The 19747-nt window shown below is 40.8% G+C and overlaps 4 protein-coding genes across 8 annotated transcripts in view; 3 read left to right on the top strand and 1 right to left on the bottom strand.

Annotated features, from left to right (window-relative positions):
- Window positions 1-64: 64 nt before the first annotated feature.
- Window positions 65-3682, top strand: LOC115009389 (uncharacterized). Its single transcript, XM_029433346.1, has 11 exons — window positions 65-75; window positions 164-301; window positions 399-491; window positions 597-808; window positions 1255-1430; window positions 1589-1727; window positions 2598-2717; window positions 2945-3064; window positions 3194-3296; window positions 3447-3551; window positions 3659-3682. Exons 1-11 carry the CDS (start codon window positions 67-69, stop codon window positions 3680-3682), a joined length of 1239 nt encoding a protein of 412 aa, XP_029289206.1. The 5' UTR covers window positions 65-66.
- Window positions 3666-6138, top strand: LOC115010014 (uncharacterized). The gene is made up of 8 exons (XM_029434381.1): window positions 3666-3918; window positions 4020-4323; window positions 4397-4794; window positions 4881-5162; window positions 5275-5451; window positions 5555-5659; window positions 5735-5826; window positions 5912-6138. Exons 1-8 carry the CDS (start codon window positions 3805-3807, stop codon window positions 5985-5987), a joined length of 1548 nt encoding a protein of 515 aa, XP_029290241.1. The 5' UTR covers window positions 3666-3804; the 3' UTR covers window positions 5988-6138.
- A 54-nt stretch (window positions 6139-6192) lies between these two features.
- On the bottom strand, window positions 6193-12381 carry dnaja2b (DnaJ heat shock protein family (Hsp40) member A2b). The gene is made up of 9 exons (XM_029434383.1): window positions 12065-12381; window positions 10709-10768; window positions 10082-10308; window positions 9908-9988; window positions 9649-9782; window positions 8984-9180; window positions 8662-8806; window positions 7990-8117; window positions 6193-7882 (listed from the first exon to the last, which is right to left on the bottom strand). Exons 1-9 carry the CDS (start codon window positions 12140-12142, stop codon window positions 7694-7696), a joined length of 1239 nt encoding a protein of 412 aa, XP_029290243.1. The 5' UTR covers window positions 12143-12381; the 3' UTR covers window positions 6193-7693.
- Window positions 12382-16132: 3751 nt separating this feature from the next.
- Window positions 16133-19747, top strand: part of ppp6r2b (protein phosphatase 6, regulatory subunit 2b) — a 16482-nt gene continuing 12867 nt past the window's right edge. The window contains exons 1-4 of one of the 5 annotated variants that reach the window (XM_029434650.1): window positions 16133-16334; window positions 18091-18246; window positions 18368-18466; window positions 19244-19430. In XM_029434650.1, coding sequence (XP_029290510.1) covers window positions 18119-18246; window positions 18368-18466; window positions 19244-19430 — 414 coding nt within the window. In that variant the 5' untranslated portion in view covers window positions 16133-16334; window positions 18091-18118. Of the gene's footprint in view, window positions 16335-17825; window positions 17957-18090; window positions 18247-18367; window positions 18467-19243; window positions 19431-19747 lie in introns of those variants that run through there. The other 4 variants (XM_029434648.1, XM_029434646.1, XM_029434649.1 and 1 more) reach the window with 4 other exon arrangements.

Below are 19747 nucleotides of genomic sequence, written 5' to 3' on the forward strand. Positions count from 1 at the left end.
TGTCCAGAGAACTGCCGTAACCATAGCAACAGCCTGTATAATTGATCAGTCCACAGAGTTGAAAACATGGAGCAGGTAAGATGTTTTGATGTTGCGTGAGAACTGCATTTGTTTTCCATGTGTATGTGTAAACTACAACTAACGCCGTTGCATCTTCCTTCAGGATTGTATCGCCGGTCTGCACCGATCCCTCGGCACGTCTGTCGGCGCAGAGCTTTCCTCTGAAGATGTGAGTCTCCTCTCCTTCAAAGTGTTTCATGTTCCCTCCAACACCGATGAAGCACATGTGGCCATGAAGAAGGTACTCAAGACATATTTTAAAAAACAAAGCGGCTATCGTTTGATTAAATCTTCATTGGTCATTATGGGATACTCCTCTGTGCCTGTGTCTGTTTCAGATTGCAGGAGGGGACAATAGTTGGTCCTGTGTTGGTGAAAATGTGTTGGATGTTCTCCTGGAAATGGAAAGGGAGAGGGAAAAGAAGGAACAGGTAATCATTTAATTGGTTTCCTTTGTTCTGAATTTCATGTGAGAAACCCAGTGGCTTAAACCTTATTTTGTCATCACTACTAAGTGTAAATATTGTTATCTGCAGCTCTACTGGGACCTCCAGCTGCTAAATGTTGGGAATCTCAACACTCTCTATCTGATGGACAAACCAGTTATCATTGATCCTTATGTGCTGAATTGCTTCCACCAAAGCACAGACCCAAAAACATTCAAAAAAGTGGAGGGTAAAAAAGAACTGCGTGAAAGTGCGAGAAGTGTGCAGAGGCTCAAGAAGGAAGCCAGGCAGTGCTGGGCAAGGTGAGCATCTGGAATGAAAGAAGTTGAAACGTTACTCAAATACAATTCTAAGGTAAAGACACTACTTGTGTTTACTACTTACAGAAACACAGTCAGTGAACTAATATCTGTTTTGCATATATCCACCTAAAATCGGTTAACATCAGCCATCATACGATAATGGTCATACCAGACCAAGTAAGGCAGAAGCAGCAAAACCCCTGAGTGTATTCATTTTGAGCAACAACGCAATTTATTGCAAATGAAATTTTAATAAAAAAGGAGAATGTGTTATTTCTTCTTTCAAAAGCCACATCGTAGCATTTTAAGTATTTACACATTGTAGTATTGATCCTTCAACAATTTAATGTTTCAAGCTGCCAATTATACATATATGTTCTTGTTGTCCTCTTGTTGTATAATTTTATATATATATAATGTATGTTGATATGTGTTTGTCTTCTTAGATTGGCGTCAGAGAGTGTGCAAAGTATATTGCCCTCTCCCTGGCAGGGACGAAGCCTCGGGGTCCGGGGTCAGGCCTGGGGCTGTGTCTCCATGTCAGACGTGCTCCTCTTGGTGGAAGTGAAGTATGATGTGGTGACCCACTTGCTTTATACAGAAATGCTCCAGGAGCACTACAGTAAGGAAAAGTTTCTCTGAACCGCCGTCGCAGAATAACTCAGAGAAATCTATTTAACTCTTAAGTATTTTTTCTTACTCACTATCATAGAGCCTGCTCCAGGTGCTTCACACTCCTGTTATTTTTTCTCTTCCTCTTCTTTTTCGGTGATACGACAGCTCCGAGTATCTGGGAGACCCTGCTGCCATGGCAACAACATAAGGAAAAGGAGCAGCTGGGGGATCTTGCAGATGAGGCTTTGGAGTCAGATGACATGCTTTGTTTGGCTGAGCTGCCAGGAGCATTCAGGATATACAGGTAACACATAATAATAATAATAATAATAATAATAATAATAATAATAATAATAATAATAATAATAATAATAATAATAATAATAATAATAATAATGATAATGATAATAATAATAATAATAATACTAGTAGTAATAATAATAATAATAATAATACTAGTAATAATAATAATAATAATACTAGTAATAATAATAATAATAATAATACTAGTAGTAATAATAATAATAACTTCATTTATATATCTTTAAAAACATAGTTTACAAAGTGCTTTGACAGGCAACGCACTTTGTTTTTGGCAAAAGCAAGATACAAGGCTATAAAACAGAAAGCCAAACAGTGAGGCCAAACAAAAGCAAAACTAAATAAAGATACAATTAAAACAGAAAGACAAAGGTCAGACATGAGACAAGGGTCAGACATGAGACAAGGGATGATGAAAGATGAAACAGTACAATAGATTTAGAAAAAGAAACTCATGTCAATACAATTAAGAAAAAGAAAAATGCAATTTAAAGGACATCACATAAAAGCAAGTATATAAAAATTGGTTTTAAAAAGTAAAGTTACTGATTCAGCAATAGCAAGGGTATTATTATAAATGTAAGATGAAATGAAAACTAAATATACTGTAATGTCTTAAATTAAGAAGACAACAACCAGACTTGGTTCCAAAACTAACTAAACAGAAGTAAAAATACAGTGTGTACTGTTCAGAGAGCAGTAATGTATGTTACAATTCCAAATAGGAAACTCACTTTCAGTTATGAATGAAAACACAGATAGTGTACTTACAAGTCAAACTGACAAATGACTTTCCATGTTGCCTTAATGTGCATTAAACAAAAGCACTATAATATAAACGACTCTCCAGCAGGGCCTTCCAGAGAACCCGTCATGAGTCCAGGGAACAGTCGTGGTCTGCCCTTTCGCTCCTGTATGAGTTACACACATTTCGTCAACAAGAAAAGGACACACTAACAGACTTGGGCCAGAGGTAAATACTCTTGACCACATCAGATGCAGATCACACACATTTTAACCTGTTGGGAGTAAGTCTACACATCAAGAAAATCCAATGTCAGGTGAGTTTTTGATCTTGTTCACCTTGTACCTAACAAGTTAACATTAATGCAAGGAGTTGTAATTAAAGACACACGTGGATTTATATATTGCTGTAACCAGGTCTGGACTGAGTTGATTCATTAACCTTTTCCCTTCCAGGCTGGACAGAGAGAGCCTGAGACTGTTGTGTCTCTACATCAGTTTGGCAACTCTCAGAGCTCAGAGAGAAAACATGTCCTACAGTGCTCTTCTGGCAGCTCGGCAGTCCTGGGAGACATGGTGGGCCAACGAACGCTAACAGTAAACACTGAAAATGGAACTGTACTAACTTATCATCAGGTCTCGCTTTATGCCCTTTGCACACTCGGTTTCAGCTGTGTGCCGTCTGTTCCGCATGTATCTGTTCAGGCCACATGTAAAGAGTCCCTGCAGAGCAGAGCAGGCGGCCATGTGGCTACATGGTGAAGAGGAAGAGCAAAAGAAAGACTTTATCTCAGTCTCACCACAGCAGGTAATGTAAATCTGGCAGCACATTATGTCATAACAATATTCCTAAAATAATGTTACTTTGAGTAAGATGTTTTTCGACTAATGGCTAAAAGTGAAACACGACAGTAGTTTTATCAGCATCAGAACAAAAACTTTGGCCCCGTTACAGCAGGCAGTACTGCAGTTGCTGGTGCTGACTCAGGAGCAAGAGAGAAAGCACCTGATCAAGTTGGCACACAGGGTCTGTGAAGAGGATTTGCAAGAACCAGGTTGCACAGTGCCTTCAAAGGAGGGTAAAGGGTCTTCTTTTTCTGCTGCATGCTTGACAGAATTGCTTTTCTTTGTATTCCCCTCATTTCTATATTCTATATGTTTCTTATGCAGGTAGTCATCAGCAAGCTGCTTTAAGAAATGGTTGTATAAAAAGGCTGAGACAAATCCATGCTGGCCTGCAGACACGCAATGACACTCAGACCCCCTTAAAGCAAACAAACCATCAGCCACAACTCCAGCCCCACATAAGCAGTAAAATGGCAAAATGGTACCAACACCAGCTGGAGGATTGTTCCCTGCTCCTCTTGACCCATCTGATGGAGCTCCAGGAGGTCCAAGCTTCTGCAGTACTGCCAGCACTGATGGACGAGGTGAGTCAAGACAGCTACAGCATCCAATCCAAAGATTTCACAATAACCCTGGCTCTTTTAATAAAGCACCGACTGTTCAAATATTTATGTTTGTCTGTTAGTGTGCACAGCGTGTCCAAGCTCTGAGAGATGACTATGAATCCGAACTTCAAGCACAGCGCTACACCAACCTACTCCAACTGATCTCAGATGCGCCTCTTACTTCAGGCTCTATACTCGCTCCTTATCCAAACTTAACCAAAAATAGCAGCAATGAGAAAATCACAGCTCAGTCCTGCTGCAGTGGGCCGGTCGATGCTCAAAACAGCAGCTATGCACCAGCTGAAGCTCCGACAGTGGATTCAATCAGAGAACTAAATGTGGTGCCAGCTACAGAATATACTGACAAACAGGATGTCTGCACAGGTACGGCATACACAGGCAAGCATAGATCACCATAAACTCAAAGCTTCAATTACAATATGGTGCCTTCCCCCAGGTTGTGGGTCGGTCATGGAGGACCTGCCCTACTTGGAGATCTTGTGTGTATCAGATGCAACAAGTAATACTCTTCAGAGTCTCGCCGCAGACGGAAGAGCCCAGGAAGAAGAAGTTGGCAGTGCAACAAAAAGCCCCCAGAGTTATGAGAAACAGGGCTCACTGATCGCCTTTGCTTGGAGCAAACCACCAGAGGATGACGCTGACTATGAGGCAGCAGGGGCTGCAGTCGGAGACCAGAGCCAGGATGTACAGCCAAGTGACACAAGCGGTACAGTCGAAGACACACAGTGCGAGGAGACTTCTGGAGAGAGTGACAGAGAAGAGATGAAACCCATTCTGTTCCACTCTGATCCTGACGCACAGTCTGCAGACCAGCAGTGCAGCACAGTAAGACAGGTACTCTTTAAGTGTGACGCACACCATAACATATTGTATTACTATGCCATGTATCTGATTTTCCCCCCCTTTTTATATTCTCATAGTTGACCTTGGAGGATAGAGCAATAACTGATCAATCAGAGAAGGGAGATTCTGAATGTGAGCTGCACACACATGCTCTGGTAGCAGAGACCCTGCAGGCTGCAGAGCCACATCTCTTGGTTGACCCTCCTGAGATTAAGCGGCGTGATGGTGACTTCTGCTCTGAACTGATGAATGAGACAGCTAATGTGGACAGAGAAGGGCTTGAGGTGGAAATGTGTCCCACTGAGCTCTGGGACCTGAGAGGGCATGCTGAGTACCAGGAATATAATTCACAAGCCACAGTAAGTCTGCTATTACAACTTTGTGCAACCAATGCTCATGATTTGTGCTAAACATTTCCACATGAGTCACTTATTTTAAAGCACCACCCATCTGCTGTTTCTTGTTGTAAAGGTTGACTGTGGCCCTGCAGAGATGGAGGCAATGAGAGAATCCACGCTGATGGAGAGAGAGCGGGCAAGAGAGCCAGTTTCTGCAATGGAGAGAGAAAGAACAATGCGCAACCTGGTGGATATGCAAAGGAAGGTCGAACAGAGGCAGCAGAGAGATAAGGAGAGACAACTGCTGAGGGTGAGAGAAGGGTGTAGGCAGAGTAGGGATTTCTGGCACAACTTCACCCATTAGAAAGATGTGAATAGGGGCTCTGAATGAATATTCAGTTTGTGTCTTTCAGGTTCAGGAGCGTCTGTCGATCATCCAGAACAGGAAGGCAGAGGAAGATCTGCTTGGCTTGAAAAACACAGACAGGTTAAGACACCTCATCCAAGATCTACCACAGGTAAATACTATATAGAGTGTAGTCTGCATAGTTGTATCTATGTGTTGTATTAATACCATTACCATTGTGCTGTAGGAGGATAAGAACCAGCAGAAGACAGTTGTCAGAGAGCGACTGGAGCAGCTGAGAAGAGAGCGCTCCTATGTCATGCAGTCAAAACGAGACAGGTAAGGGACACCCCTTAACATTAAACAGGAAACACCAAAGTAAGGTTTACCTCCATCCCCTCTATTTCCTTTCTGTGTCCTCTAGGAATACTGCAGGATTTAAGGAACTCCTGGGTCCAGTAGCTCTCCACAGCAGAGAAACTGATGATGGAGCAGACTGAGAAACTACAGCTGTATAAATTCATGTCTAGTTCATACTTGTCATTAATTGTATGGTTTTCTAATGATGTATTATCTATTAAGCCACATTGTATTCAAGTGCAATGCTGCTGATTTTGTATCGCAGTGGCCTTCCTGTTTATGGCCACACTTTATCAAACCCGTTGTGAATGCAGGTTGTGCATATAAAATAAGACAGATCTCAAATTTGAAGTGACTGTTTATTATACAGTTAATTATCATCTTGACAAACATAAGCATCAACAGCAATGTAATTTATCAATGACCCCCCCCTTTAGTTGTGTACACATTATTTCCCCCTGTGGCCTAAATTACATACACTATGATTCAGAAAGGTGCATGTTAACAGTCTACAGAGGTTCCATCAACTCTCCTTCATGTGAACATAACATTTATATTGGCACTGTTGGCCATTACTCACTTGTGTAAGAAATAATGTGACTAAACGAAGGACACTGCTGTAGACTTTGAATGCACCTATGGAGTGGGCCTGTTTTTATTTACACGTCTATGGGATGGGAATATTGTAACATGTCAAAGGATGTAAGTTTGGCTAACAACTCTACGATGGGGAGATATGTATAATACAGAGGTTTGGTGCGGGCCCAGTGGTTTTCCTGCAAGAGAGGAGGATCTCTCATTCCTGGTGAGTCGAGGAAATATTTATACATGGGAGAGATTCTCAGCAAATAGACATTCTGTTTTTTCCTCTTAAATTGACCCAATATAGTGTCCACTCACACTGCAGTCCAACACAAAGCAGGAACACATATCACTCTAATATGCCAGAACATTCCACAGCAGCTCACACACAATGAGCCACTGCATTACACACACACACGCACATACAAAGTACACAAGTGTGTCCTCAAATCAAATGAAGAGTACGCAACTTAGGTTCAAGTGCTGTGGTCTAGGACACACTAACATTCAAACAAAGACAAACAAGTTTGAATTCCAAACTAAGAAAACATAGTGCCTGGCTATCAGGTGCTTTACTCAGGGCTTTAATATTTTAACAATGTGACAGCTAGCGGGCTTAACAGAAACCGTCCCATTTTCAAAATATGACGGTTCACCTTAGAGGATGAGGTTCTCAGCAAGCTGTGCAGAGGACACACGATTTGGGCTGGAATCAGGTCAGCTCTTATGATAGCAGGGCACTTGGATAGCAGTGACATACTGAAATTTAAACTGGTATGGTGTTAGATTTCTCTGCAGTGTCCTGTCGGGACCCTGGATATACATGTGCAAGATCTTCAGCAAGAAAGCAGCATGCACTTGTGTGTGATAGACTAAACTACACCTTATACAAGATAGTCAACAATATTTGCATTTTATACACTAGACTGGTGTTTCCCACAGTGAAAGGTAAAAGCCTAGGATGAAAACAGGGCGGTCCAAGTAAAGTTCATTCAGCGAACCTTCTTGCTGGAGGCTTTGATGAGCACTACTGTCCATAAACACAAAATGGTCATCACATGTCCAGCATATCTCTGACTTATGGGCACCATGGAACTGAGGAGGGTGGATATACGTGTATATGTATTTGTGTACATCTCTTTTTCTTGGAAATCATGAAAGGAGAGAAATTTTCATGTATGCGTGTCAAGTCTTGAATGGTGTTAGCAATGGGATTGGGTATTTATGCGTTTATGTGTGTGCACGTCTTTATTTATGAGTCTTTCTATTGGTGTGCGCACTGCACCCCTGGGCCATGATGACCCCCTTCCTCATCAGAACTATCATTGTACGCCTCTCTCCTGGCTCCACCTCCTGACCCTTGACTCTTGTCAAATTCTGTCAGGTCAACTTCCTCTGCATCTGCTGCAATAACAGGATTCTCAGCACGAGCAGGCAGCAGGCACTCGAGTTCCTGAAAGATTACAATTTAATTAAAAAATATTATCATGACACCAGAATCATTAAAGCTTAATGGAGTTAAAATTGTGAAAATCAGGATGTTTAACGATTGCGACTCACATTCAGTTTTTCGGGGCTGATCCAGTTGTTTTCGGGGAACTGGACGTCAAACTTGACGTAAAGGTCTCCCTTCTCAAATGGGTTTCTGTACTGAGGCATTCCCTCTCCCTTCACCATTCGAATAGAACCTGCCACACAAACAACAGGCTGTAAAGGCATGCAGGGGCAAAAAATAATCTTTGAACTTGCAATTTACAAGCTATGTACTATATACAAATTATTTATTTATAACCTTTATTTTACCAGGATAGGTCTCATTGAGATTAAAAATCTATTTTTCAAGAGAGTCCTGGCTAATAGAATAGTCAGGCAATTAAAAACGATGCTTTAAATATGTACATCACTTTGCTTTAACAATTTTTAAATACCGTTATTTCAGCAATTTATTACATTTACACACTTTTACACACATTTACACACTTACACATGAAATGTACGTGTATGCCTGAGATCTGGGGCATTACATTTGTTTTTACATTTGTGTATAAACCATAGTTAATGGTGTGTTACAGAAAGTATTTATATTTACTTTAGTATAACTTAATAGATGCAGTAAAGAGTACATTTAAGAGCAATCATTTTTTGCAAATTATAATGTCATTAGAACAAAAACAAAGCAGGAATGTCATGAAAGAGAAAAAATCAATTAACGTGGTATGAAGACATGTTTACCTGGCTCGATGACCTTGCCAGGCGGATATTTTACAAGCAACTGACGTCCATCCAGGTGTGCGACAGTCATCTGGAACCCACACAGAGCTTCAACCAGGCCGATACGTTGGACCATGTGAAGGTCACTGCCATCACGGCGGAATTCCTGATTTAGATTGAAATTCCAAATTTGTTGCTTATGTGTCATTATAACATGGACAACAAAAACAATGTAGAAACATACTCTAAATAAAAATGTGCATCTCCTTAGCCATGATAATGCATAAATACAGCTAAACAATCAAAATCAGAAGCAAGTTGTAGTTTTCTTTATTTTTTTTACCTCATGTTCTTTCTCTTGCAGCACCAGGACTATATCTCCTGGTTCAATGTTTGGGGCTTGGTCAGCTTCCCCAGAGAATGTGATCTTCTGTCCATGTCTCATGCCTTTGTCCACATGCACCTCCAGAAGCTTAGTCTCCTTACACACCTTATGACCCTCACACTTTCTGCAGCGGTCCTTCTCATTTATCACCTCACCTGCACAAGCACACATACAGAGATTGGACAATATCAGCAGTGTTTCCCCTAGGTTTACTGCTATTTAGTTCCCTCCTCTCCTTTCCTCCGCTGTCTCTGACTGTAGGTGTGAGCGCACGTGTGTGTGTCTCGGGAGCGAAGCCCTGCCCTTCGCAAAACAGAGCAGAGGAGAGAATGTGCAAAGCAACGCAGTAAACACTGAAACGTGCACATAAATTTGAAGTTTAGTTTACTTAATAAAAGAGCACCTGTTCAATGTGAAAAGTGAGTCGTGAATATTAAAACAAATAATAATAATAGTAAAAAAAACCTTGAATTTCAGGGCATGGGGTCAACCATTGTTTCAGGGGGGGCACACGAAACAATGGTTGGGGAAACACTGATCAGATAGCAGTTGTTCTCGTTATTGTACAATATTGATGTCTTTTAAAAGTATAGTCAGCATGTGGGTGTTTACGGACATATTACCCTCTCCATTGCAGTCTGTGCAGACTGATTGCATCTGTTGGACCATCCCAGGGGCCAGCTGTCTAATCATGATTCTCATACCACGTCCTCTGCATGCCACACACTTCTGCACTGCTCCTGCCTTGCCTCCCTGACTAAAAGGGAAACACCAGCATTGTTAACAGGAATTTCTATAATTGCTGCAATAACATACAATCTTCCTTAAGGGCTTTGGAACTATAGATAAAGGACTAAAATGAAACATTCAAAGCAAACTCACCCATTACAGGCACCACACAGCACATTCTTACTGAGCTGCAGTTTGGTGGTTTTGCCATTGTAGAGGTCTTCAAGAGAAACTCTGTGTGACAAAAGAGTTATAGGATTTGTGTAACAACACATTACATTTGAACTACATATTGACGCATCCAAACTGTTTTTATCTAACACTTACTTCAGAGGGTGTACCATATCATCCCCTCTCCTCCTGCCTCCATTTCGTCCTCTGCCCTGTCCCCCCATGAACCCAAACAGTCCTCCACCAAATATGTGAGAGAAGATATCGTCCATGCCAGGCCCTCCGCCTCCTCCCTCCCGTAGCCCCTGTTCTCCATAGCGATCATAAAGCTCCTTCTTTTCTGGGGTTGTCAGTACCTCATACGCAAAACTGATCTCTTTAAACTGGAAAATGAAAAAAAAAAAAAAACAGGAACAATCAGACAGCTTGGAAGACAAACAAGTCAGTACATCACAGCAAAAAGGCCCAACAAGTTTTGTCTTTGATGAGCCCCTCTTACAAAGTAAAATAAGACAAGACTAGTCTCTTGTGTCACGTTCTTGCAGAATGAGGAAATTAAGTCATGGAGCCGTACAAATCAAAACACGGATGCACATTTCATTAGGGAAATGTGGTTTCATTTTCTGTACCTTGTCTTAATCCTCAAAGAGTTGGGCTGTGTGATCATGATAAACTAAGTTGACATAATTTCTTGGTCCCAACTGTTGAATAATTGAGCTGCTGCTATTGGTGCTGTTGCTAACTACGATGTTGCTGCTGTTACCATGACATGCTGCAACCTACCTTGTCTCCAGCGTCCGGGTTCTTGTCAGGATGGTACTCTTTGGCCAATTTGCGGTAGGCCTGTAATAAACCAAAAAATTAAGTGAACACATCTGTGTGTGTGCCCTGAGCTCAGGCCAACTTTGTCAAATAGCTCTGCTAGCAAATCAATAAATGTATTAACTGTCCTTTCCTTGCTAAGGGCTTGACTTGTGGGCCTGCTGTCAAAAAGATCAGGAAACTGGTAAGAGCATCGCTGCCTTTGACATATCAGACACTCTAAATACTCGAGCGTGAAGACGACAACAAAACGACATCCGAAAATCCTCTTGAGTTTACCTGCCTTACCAGACGTGAAATAACTGTCATGCTCTTTTGGCTCATTAAAAATCCACCAACATAAATCCGAAAGCACTTAATTTTAACATACAACGTTTTTAAAGTAAATCACAACGTCGCGTGTCGCCAACACCCAGTATGTTGATTTATTTGGTAGGAAAAACAGCTGGGATGACAGGCGATTGTCGTCACGTTACATGAACGTTAGCGTTAGTTAATTTGGTTGATTTATGTAACATAATATAAGACGAATATACAGGCGGTCACAAATATGTGGTTACGTGTATTAAGTCGTGTTTAGCAAGGGCAATAGGTTTGTTGATTATAAACAATCCCTAACTGCCTGATGTTTGAATGGAGTTTGGGGTAAACAGACGTACATATTGGCTAGTAGCGTTGACGTTAGCTACACAACGGGTGACATTAACGTTATCTACTAACCACCACACACTTTAATCTAAAACAGTTTACTCAAGACATTTTAAGGCAAGATTAGCGTTACCTAATGTTACACAAAAGCCTTGAACAAACAAGCGGGTTTCCTTTCCTGGTATTTGTGTGCTAGGTGAGCTGTTTAGCGATTACTTTCTTCGTTACTGAGCGACTTGGTGGAGGCTATTTGCTGGAATGTATCATCTAACATCAATAGCCGGTAGGCTATCACACTCGTGGTGACCAGTTTATTTCTTGTTTTTCGGGCAGGCTAACCCGAGCCATCCGATATATGTAACTAACGGTAGAAACGATGAAAACCACAATCATTGCAGATATTTCAAAAACACAAATGAGTAGCTTTAATTGTCTTCAAACACGCCGCGCCATGAAGTACTGAATCGTTATCCGGCTACCTTAGCTTACTGGCTAGGCTAGCAAACTCGCTAGTTGCTGCTTAGAATCCTTAGCTAGCGTTAGCGTCCAGTAACCTAGCTCACGTTGATTAGCTTATTTCTAGGCCAAATTTCACTGATGCACTATCTTTTCCCCATTATGTTCTTATTAAACACATTTCCTTGTTGTTTGAATGGGTAACCTACATACCTTTTTTAGTTCATTTTCAGAGGCAGATGGTGAAACTCCGAGGATGTCGTATAGCTTAGTATCCACAACGTTCGCCATGATGCTAACCGGCTACACACACACAGAAAGACCTTCTGCGGAGGTTCAGCTGAGCGAGGAGCCGACGCAAGAATCACCGGCTGGAACTATCCAGGGTTGCCAGATACTACGACAGACACAAACACCCACTCAGAAACAGATGCCACAAAACAGCAACCATGTTATTTCAAGTGGTATTTTTCGAATTCGGCATGTTTTATTATTGGGTTACTGATATTCAGTGGTGGAAAGTAAGTACATGTTATCAAGTACTCTACTTAAGTACAATTTTGAGGTAACGTTACTTGTGGGCCTACTTTACTTGAGTATTTCCATCTATGCTACTTTATACTTCTACTCCACTACAATTCAGATGCAAATAAAAACTTTATTTATCCTCGGGCGATTTTCACAAGCTACCCAGCAGATAAAGTATATATAGTAATTGTAATTAGTTTCACTTTCACCAGCTTCAATATTAAAGTGATGTACACATAATGCATCAATAATATTAATACAATAATATGATAGTCATTATTCTGAAAAAGGCCATTCTGTTTAATAAGACATTTTAATTGTGGTACTTTAAGTATATTTTTATGCTTACACTTTTTTACTTTTATTTAAGAAAAACAAATTGAATGCAGGACTTTTACTTGTAACAGTCTTTTTCTACATTGTGGTTTTTCTACTTTTACTTAGGAAAAAGATGTGATCCCCAGTTAATTTCCACCACGGCTGATTTAAAGCTGAAGGTAAAATGCGGTTAAAACAGCTGTACATTTACTTTTAGACTTAATGAATAGAATAAATGCAGAAAAACACCTGCTACAAACACTTATTCAAATTTGTCGACTGACCATCAGAAATTACATTTGTATCTAGAAAACGTAGGGCGTGTGTGTGCGAGAGACGTCTTAAAAGTAGGCTACACTACACAGTCTGAAGTTTAAATTGTCCCTATGAGTGATTTTGGCTTATACAGTATATCTCAAAAGTGAGTACACCCTTTAGATTTTTGCAAATATTCTGTTATATCCTTTCAGGGGATAACATTATCCTACTGAAACTTTGATATAACTACTCAGTACACAGCTGTTAATGTCTAAACAGCTGGCAACAAAAGTGAGTACACCCCATAGTGAACATGTCCTAATTGTGCCCAATGATGTTGTTTTCCCGCCCTGGTGTCATGTGACTCGTTAGTGTTACAAGGATTCAGGTGTAAATGATAAGCAGGGCTGTTAAATTTGGTGTTTTGGGCACAATTCTCTCTGAATGCTGGACAACATGGCACCTCATGGCAAGGAACTCTCTGAGCGGCTGAAAAAAAGGATTATTGCGCTTCACAAAGATGGCCTTGGCTATAAGAAGATTGCCAACACCATGAAAATGAGTTGCAGCACAGTGGCTAAGATCATACAGCGGTTTTCCAGGACAGGTTCCACTCGGAACAGGCCTCGCCAGGGTCGACCAAAGAAGTTGAGTCCACGTGCTCAGCGTCATATCCAGAGGTTGGGTTCCAAAAATAGACGTGCGAGTGCTTCCAGCATTGCTGCAGAGGTTGCAGAAGTGGGATGTCAGCCTGTCAGTGCCCAGACCATACGCCGCACACTGCATCAAATCGGTTTGTATGGCGGTCGCCCCAGACAGAAGCCCCTTCTGAAACCGATGCATAAGAAAGCCCGCAAACAGTTTGCTGAAGACAATGAATCCAAGAACATGAGTTACTGGAACCATGTCCTGTGGTCTGATGAGACCAAAATAAACCTGTTTGGGTCAGATGGTGTCCGGCGTGTGTGGCGGCACCCTGGTGAGGAGTACCAAGACAAATGTGTTTTGCCTACAGTCAAGCATGGTGGTGGCAGCATCATGGTCTGGGGCTGCATGAGTGCTGCCGGCACTGGGGAGCTGCATTTCATTGAGGGACACATGAATTCCAATATATACTGTGACATCCTGCAGCAGAGCATGATCCCCTCTCTTCGGAAACTGGGCCGTAGGGCAGTTTTCCAACATGATAATGACCCTAAACACACCTCCAAGATGACAACGGCCTTGCTGAAGAAGCTGAAGGTTAAGGTGATGGACTGGCCAAGTATGTCTCCAGACCTAAACCCAATTGAGCACATGTGGGGCATCCTCAAGAGGAAGGTGGAGGAGTGCAAGGTGTCCAACATCCGTGCGCTCCGTGATGTCGTCGTGGAGGAGTGGAAGAAGATTCCAGAAGCAACCTGTGCAGCTCTGGTGAATTCCATGCCCAGGAGGGTTAAAGCAGTGCTAGATAACAATGGTGGTCACACAAAATATTGACACTTTGGGCACAATTTAGACATGTTCACTATGGGGTGTACTCACTTTTGTTGCCAGCTGTTTAGACATTAACAGCTGTGTACTGAGTAATTTTCAAAGGACAATAAATCTATACTGTTATTCAAGCAGCACACTGACTACTTTAAGTTATATCAAAGTTTCAGTAGGATAATGTTATCCCCTGAAAGGATATAACAGAATATTTGCAAAAATCTAAAGGGTGTACTCACTTTTGAGATATACTGTATATCCCCAAATCTTGGAGTTTCCATAGGGAGAAGAACAGCATTTAACTGAGGTAGGTAAATCAGTCAAATAAAGGCACACTCCATAGGAGGCTCTGAAAGAAGGTCTAAATGGTATCTTGGGACATTTGCAGCATCCCTGGAGATTTTCCTTTTTAGAAAATTGTGGCCTAATTTTGGTTTCTAGTGTCAGTCAGACTATTAAGGTGCCTCACAACCATAGAGACCCTGTTTTCTGATTGTAACTCAACAACATTAAACTTTGCAATTTTTATTTACCAATTAGTATAGCAACCTAACCCTGAGATGAATAGGAGTCACTAGCTGTCAATTAAAAATACTCACAGCTGAGCCAATGTCTATACTGCAGTAGATTTTCCAATGCACCTTTGTAAAAGGATTAATCATTTGTTATAGTCAGTAGTTACTTTTCATATTATTATTTAACATAGATCAGTTTATAAAATATGAATTATTTTTAGATTAAACTAATCCCCAAAGTTTATAAAGCCATTCAAATTGGATACACTTCAACCAACAACAATATTAAAGTGCTGCTTACATGTATTGCATGCAGTAATACATTAATTCCTCATCCTTTCTAATATAACTCTCACAGGGGGCGTTAGGCATTATGAGAATTTTACTTTCGATATTTAAAGTGCATTCATCCCTATTTCCCTAGTTAATTTGTTTGAACCTGTCTTGCTACCTGGCAGGGATTATTATCCCTACAGCTAATATATGCTGTATGTTTCTATATCTGTGTTTGACAGATGGTACAATTCCCCGGAGCAGTTGCAGATGCACATATGATAACATAATTAATGTGCAGACCTGTAATCTAACACAGGGGCTAAATCCTGTTCAAGGGCAGCATGGGGGGCAAAGTCAAGGAGTCCTCAGTATACCAGTTGATGAACAAGTTACATCATTTTGAGTTACCCTTTTTGTAGGGGTTCATTTAAAGCTTGTTTGGGTCGCAAATTTGTATTATCTGCCTGCTTTGGTTTATATTGCAATTAATGTGTAAATATCACATTCCAATCGATCTCTGGGCTAGTGAGGGACAGTCCCTAAACATCTGTCGCACTGTCAGGTGTCCATGGCCAGAGACCAAAGCCATTTCTTATAAAGTAAAGAAATTAAAAAATGATTTTGAACGTTATTGCATCTTCTTACCCACAATTTGAAAATTAAATATATTTGACTTTTTTCAATATTGTTGAATGTTTTGTTTAAGAGTTATGCATCTGATATTTTAATGCAGTATAACCCAGCTCCTGACAGCAATGTTTCAGGGTGACCGCAAATTAATACGGAGTTGGTCTTTATATTTACAGTTGATGGACAGCTGAACTTTTGATTACGTTTTAGGTATCCGCCATTTTGAATCCCATATCTGACAGATTTTGAGTTGCCTGCCTGCTGAAGTTTAATTTGCACAGTGTCAACACACCATAGACCAACTCCCCCGCTCGACAGGCGAACCACCGCGTAACGGCAGTGTTGATGACATTGCAACCGGTAGCATCTTCAAGCTAACAACGTAGTCATAAATAGCCAGCAATGGGCCTCCGGGTGACCTGACAGCGAAAGTCGCCGAGTTTGCGTTGAACTTGCAGATGACAACTGACACAAATGATGGATAAAAGGTAACAGTAGCTTGTGTTTTGGGAGAAAACATATGTAACCTAACGTCAACTGACAGCCTCGCGGTCAAGTGGTCGGAAACACGGTAACGCTAGGTCTGAATCAGGAGGACATCGTCCCACCTAGCCACGCAGCCTTGATAAATAACTGACTAATGTTAGCTTTTGAGCTAATATAAACATCGTTTGCCACCGGCACCGGTATTGAAATAGTTTGGTAACGTTAGCAACAGGATTAAGACATTGCTAGCGGGCTGGTTTACGACCTGCATGCAAGGTAAGTGAAAGGCACCCACTGTAAACGCACTGATGGAGATTTGTAACAAGAGATTAGCTAATGTAGCGTTACATTAAGATAACTGTCTGGATCAAATAAGTAACCTTTATTCACGCTGATATAACGGTTACTCTGTTGTTACTAATATATGTTGCTAGCTAACAGTAACCCGTTACCAGCTGATCTTAAGACGCCAATAAGGCCTGTGTTAAAACTGACCATGGTTGTGCTGTTGTATGGAATATAACATCCATATTTAACTATTGGTAAAGGATGAATTCTTGGAAGAAAAAAACCCTGTTTGTTTAGCCTCAACATGTTTATTGAAGGGATGGGTACATTAGGGCAGCATACTCAGAGATCGTTATTGTTATGCGATCAATTTTAATGGTGCTTTTCCGAATGAGCACTATCATCAACCCTTATATAATTTACACTGTGAACATATTACAAATGTTGTTCTAGTGTGTGAATACTGACTTTACGATATCCGAGACTATACCCACAATTTAGACAAACATGCTGGATAAAGTACATGTTTACCTTGGTAATCAACTGTTTAATCCAATGGATGATTGCCTGAATTATTGGCACATTATATTAGGATGGGTTTCTTTACTGTATCTGTTGTCTGCTTTGGTTCAGAGGGGTGTAATGTGAAAATCCCTCCCTTAAAGCCATTGGCCAGTGACAGTTCGTGACAGTTCGTTTCCTCCCTGCTTCAAACAGTGTTCAACTGTCATTATCACCACACCTAATCTCAATTTTGCATTTTGTAGTAACATAAATGTCAGCTAATGCTCAATAGTTCTCACCCAATTTACCGGCTGACACCTTTTTGTATTGTAAGATTTCATATCACACACTAAAGTTAAGTGTCGCCCTGTAGGGGGTTTGTTTTGTTCAGCATTATTCTTACTCCAGTTGTCATTTGTGGATGTAACTGTATGTGTGATGCCATAGTCAAAGCAAGCTTGGTAATGTCAATACAAAGACGTAGAGCACTAACCCAATTACAGATGCATTGCTTCCTGCTCTCTCCAGTGACGAGTGAAAGCCTAGTCTCTGCACTTTCACTGACTTTAACTCTTCTTCTGGTTCTAAGTAAGGCAGAGCAGGTCATTCTCAAGTTGCTTCTTATTTTCTCATTTCTCATTACCATGTTGAAGCTAATCTTTCCTATGTATGCATGTGTGTGTGTGTGTGCCTGGTGTTAGTATGAATTAAGTGGTTGTGTTTCTGTCTTTTATTGTGTGGATTTGCTGATTGATGTCCAGGCCATGCAATGTCAATAGAGCAAATGGCTTTTTAGCAAGATCTGACTGAGGATACTACTCCTTGTCCAAATGTAAGAGCATGCATGTATTATATTGTATCACAAAATGTTCAGCACACAGTTACAAATTGTGTCAATAAGTTTATACATGTATGCTACACGGTCATGATATCTATCACCATGTCACTTACTCTTTTGGTCAACAGATAAGTGTATGTGCCGGTGACGTCAGCCATGTTTTGGAAGTTTGACTTGCACACATCTTCTCACCTGGAGGCTTTACTCGACAAGGAGGATGTCACGCTCGGTGAGCTCATGGACGAGGAAGATGTGTTGCAGGAATGCAAGGCCCAGAACAGGAGGTCTGTTTATTGTTATCTTTAGCATATCAGCAGCATATTATGATTATTATTACATTTCAGTTTCCAGTGATCCCTGCTGGTGCTGACTGGTGCTTATTTTCTCATCATTATGGATTTGTAGACTTCTCCTGTTTGTGTGCCAGGACCAGTGCATGCAGGATCTGGTCCGTATGATTACTACAGAGCCCCCTGCTGGTGTAGAGGAGATGAAGCGCTTCAAGTAGGTGGTTGTGTAGAATGTGCTGATGTAGTACTGTATCCAGGAACTGTGTTTTGCTGGTGCTGCACTAACTTTTATTTCTTATCTGACATTTTGTAGCAAAGATGAGAGCCTAAGTGGCTTCAGCTTTGTGATAATAAATGGTTCTTGATCCAACTATTTAACCAAACCCTTGATAATGCATTTTAAATGTAAAACATCTGCCTGTTTGACAATATATTTATTTAAACCTTTATTTACAAAGGCAGTCACATTGAGATCAAGACCTCTTTTTCAAGAGGGACCTGCATAGACACAGGCACAGATAATTCACAGACATACTTTACATTACTATACATTTACACGCTTCAGAAAAAAGTGTGAATGCAAATACATAAAAACAATCTTTTTAAATTGTTCACGTGAAATAAGAGAATATAACTTAAACCATTTTGACAGCTTGTTCTATGTGTATGCAGCATAGTGTTTTAACCCACTTTTTCCAAGTTCAGGGGGAACAAGAGGTACAGCTAAAGTTAAAATGTCCTGTGACCTGACATTGTAAATACTTTATTTAAATGTAATCAGAGATCAGAGGTAACTAGGTAGTTACGATTAGATTTGCAGTAGAGCCTTATAAATACACAGCACACAATGTTTGCTTCACAGCTGTTCTACATAGGTCTCTACCTCCTGTTTCTTTTCCTAGTTACTTTATCACTACTAAGGTAGAAAATAAGAATTGGTTTTGTTCCTGCTTGGTTTAACTGTGAGGTATGTTCTCTTCACTTATTACAGGTATCCAAATATAGCATGTGAGCTGTTGACTTGTGATGTGGGAGTGATCAATGATAAGCTCGGTAATGAGGAGCCTCTGCTGGAAACTCTATATGCCTTCCTGGAGCAGCCATCCCCACTTAACCCCCTCCTGGCATCTTTCTTTAGCAAGACAATTGGGAACCTCATCACACGGAAGACTGAGCAGGTAATACACACTCGCGCGCGCGCGCACACACTCGCACAGCTTAATCAAAGGGAATACTGAAGATGACAGTTTTTGTGTTGTTGTGATTTAATTCACAAAGTCAGAGGGGTGCTTACAGCAAGCTAATGGAAACTGCTCACACTGGGAATTACTCTCAACCAAGATAACTTTAAAGTTGTATTTCTCTTGAAATGCCAACTGGTATTGGATGGAATTGTTTGGAATTGTCCTCTCGACTCACAATAAATGTGTAAATATGGATGCTTGTATGTGGATATGAGTTGTATAGATATGCAAAAGCCTCAACCCTGAAGCTA

Source organism: Cottoperca gobio, chromosome 6, assembly GCF_900634415.1.
Source record: "Cottoperca gobio chromosome 6, fCotGob3.1, whole genome shotgun sequence".
Taxonomy (NCBI): Eukaryota; Metazoa; Chordata; class Actinopteri; order Perciformes; family Bovichtidae; genus Cottoperca; species Cottoperca gobio.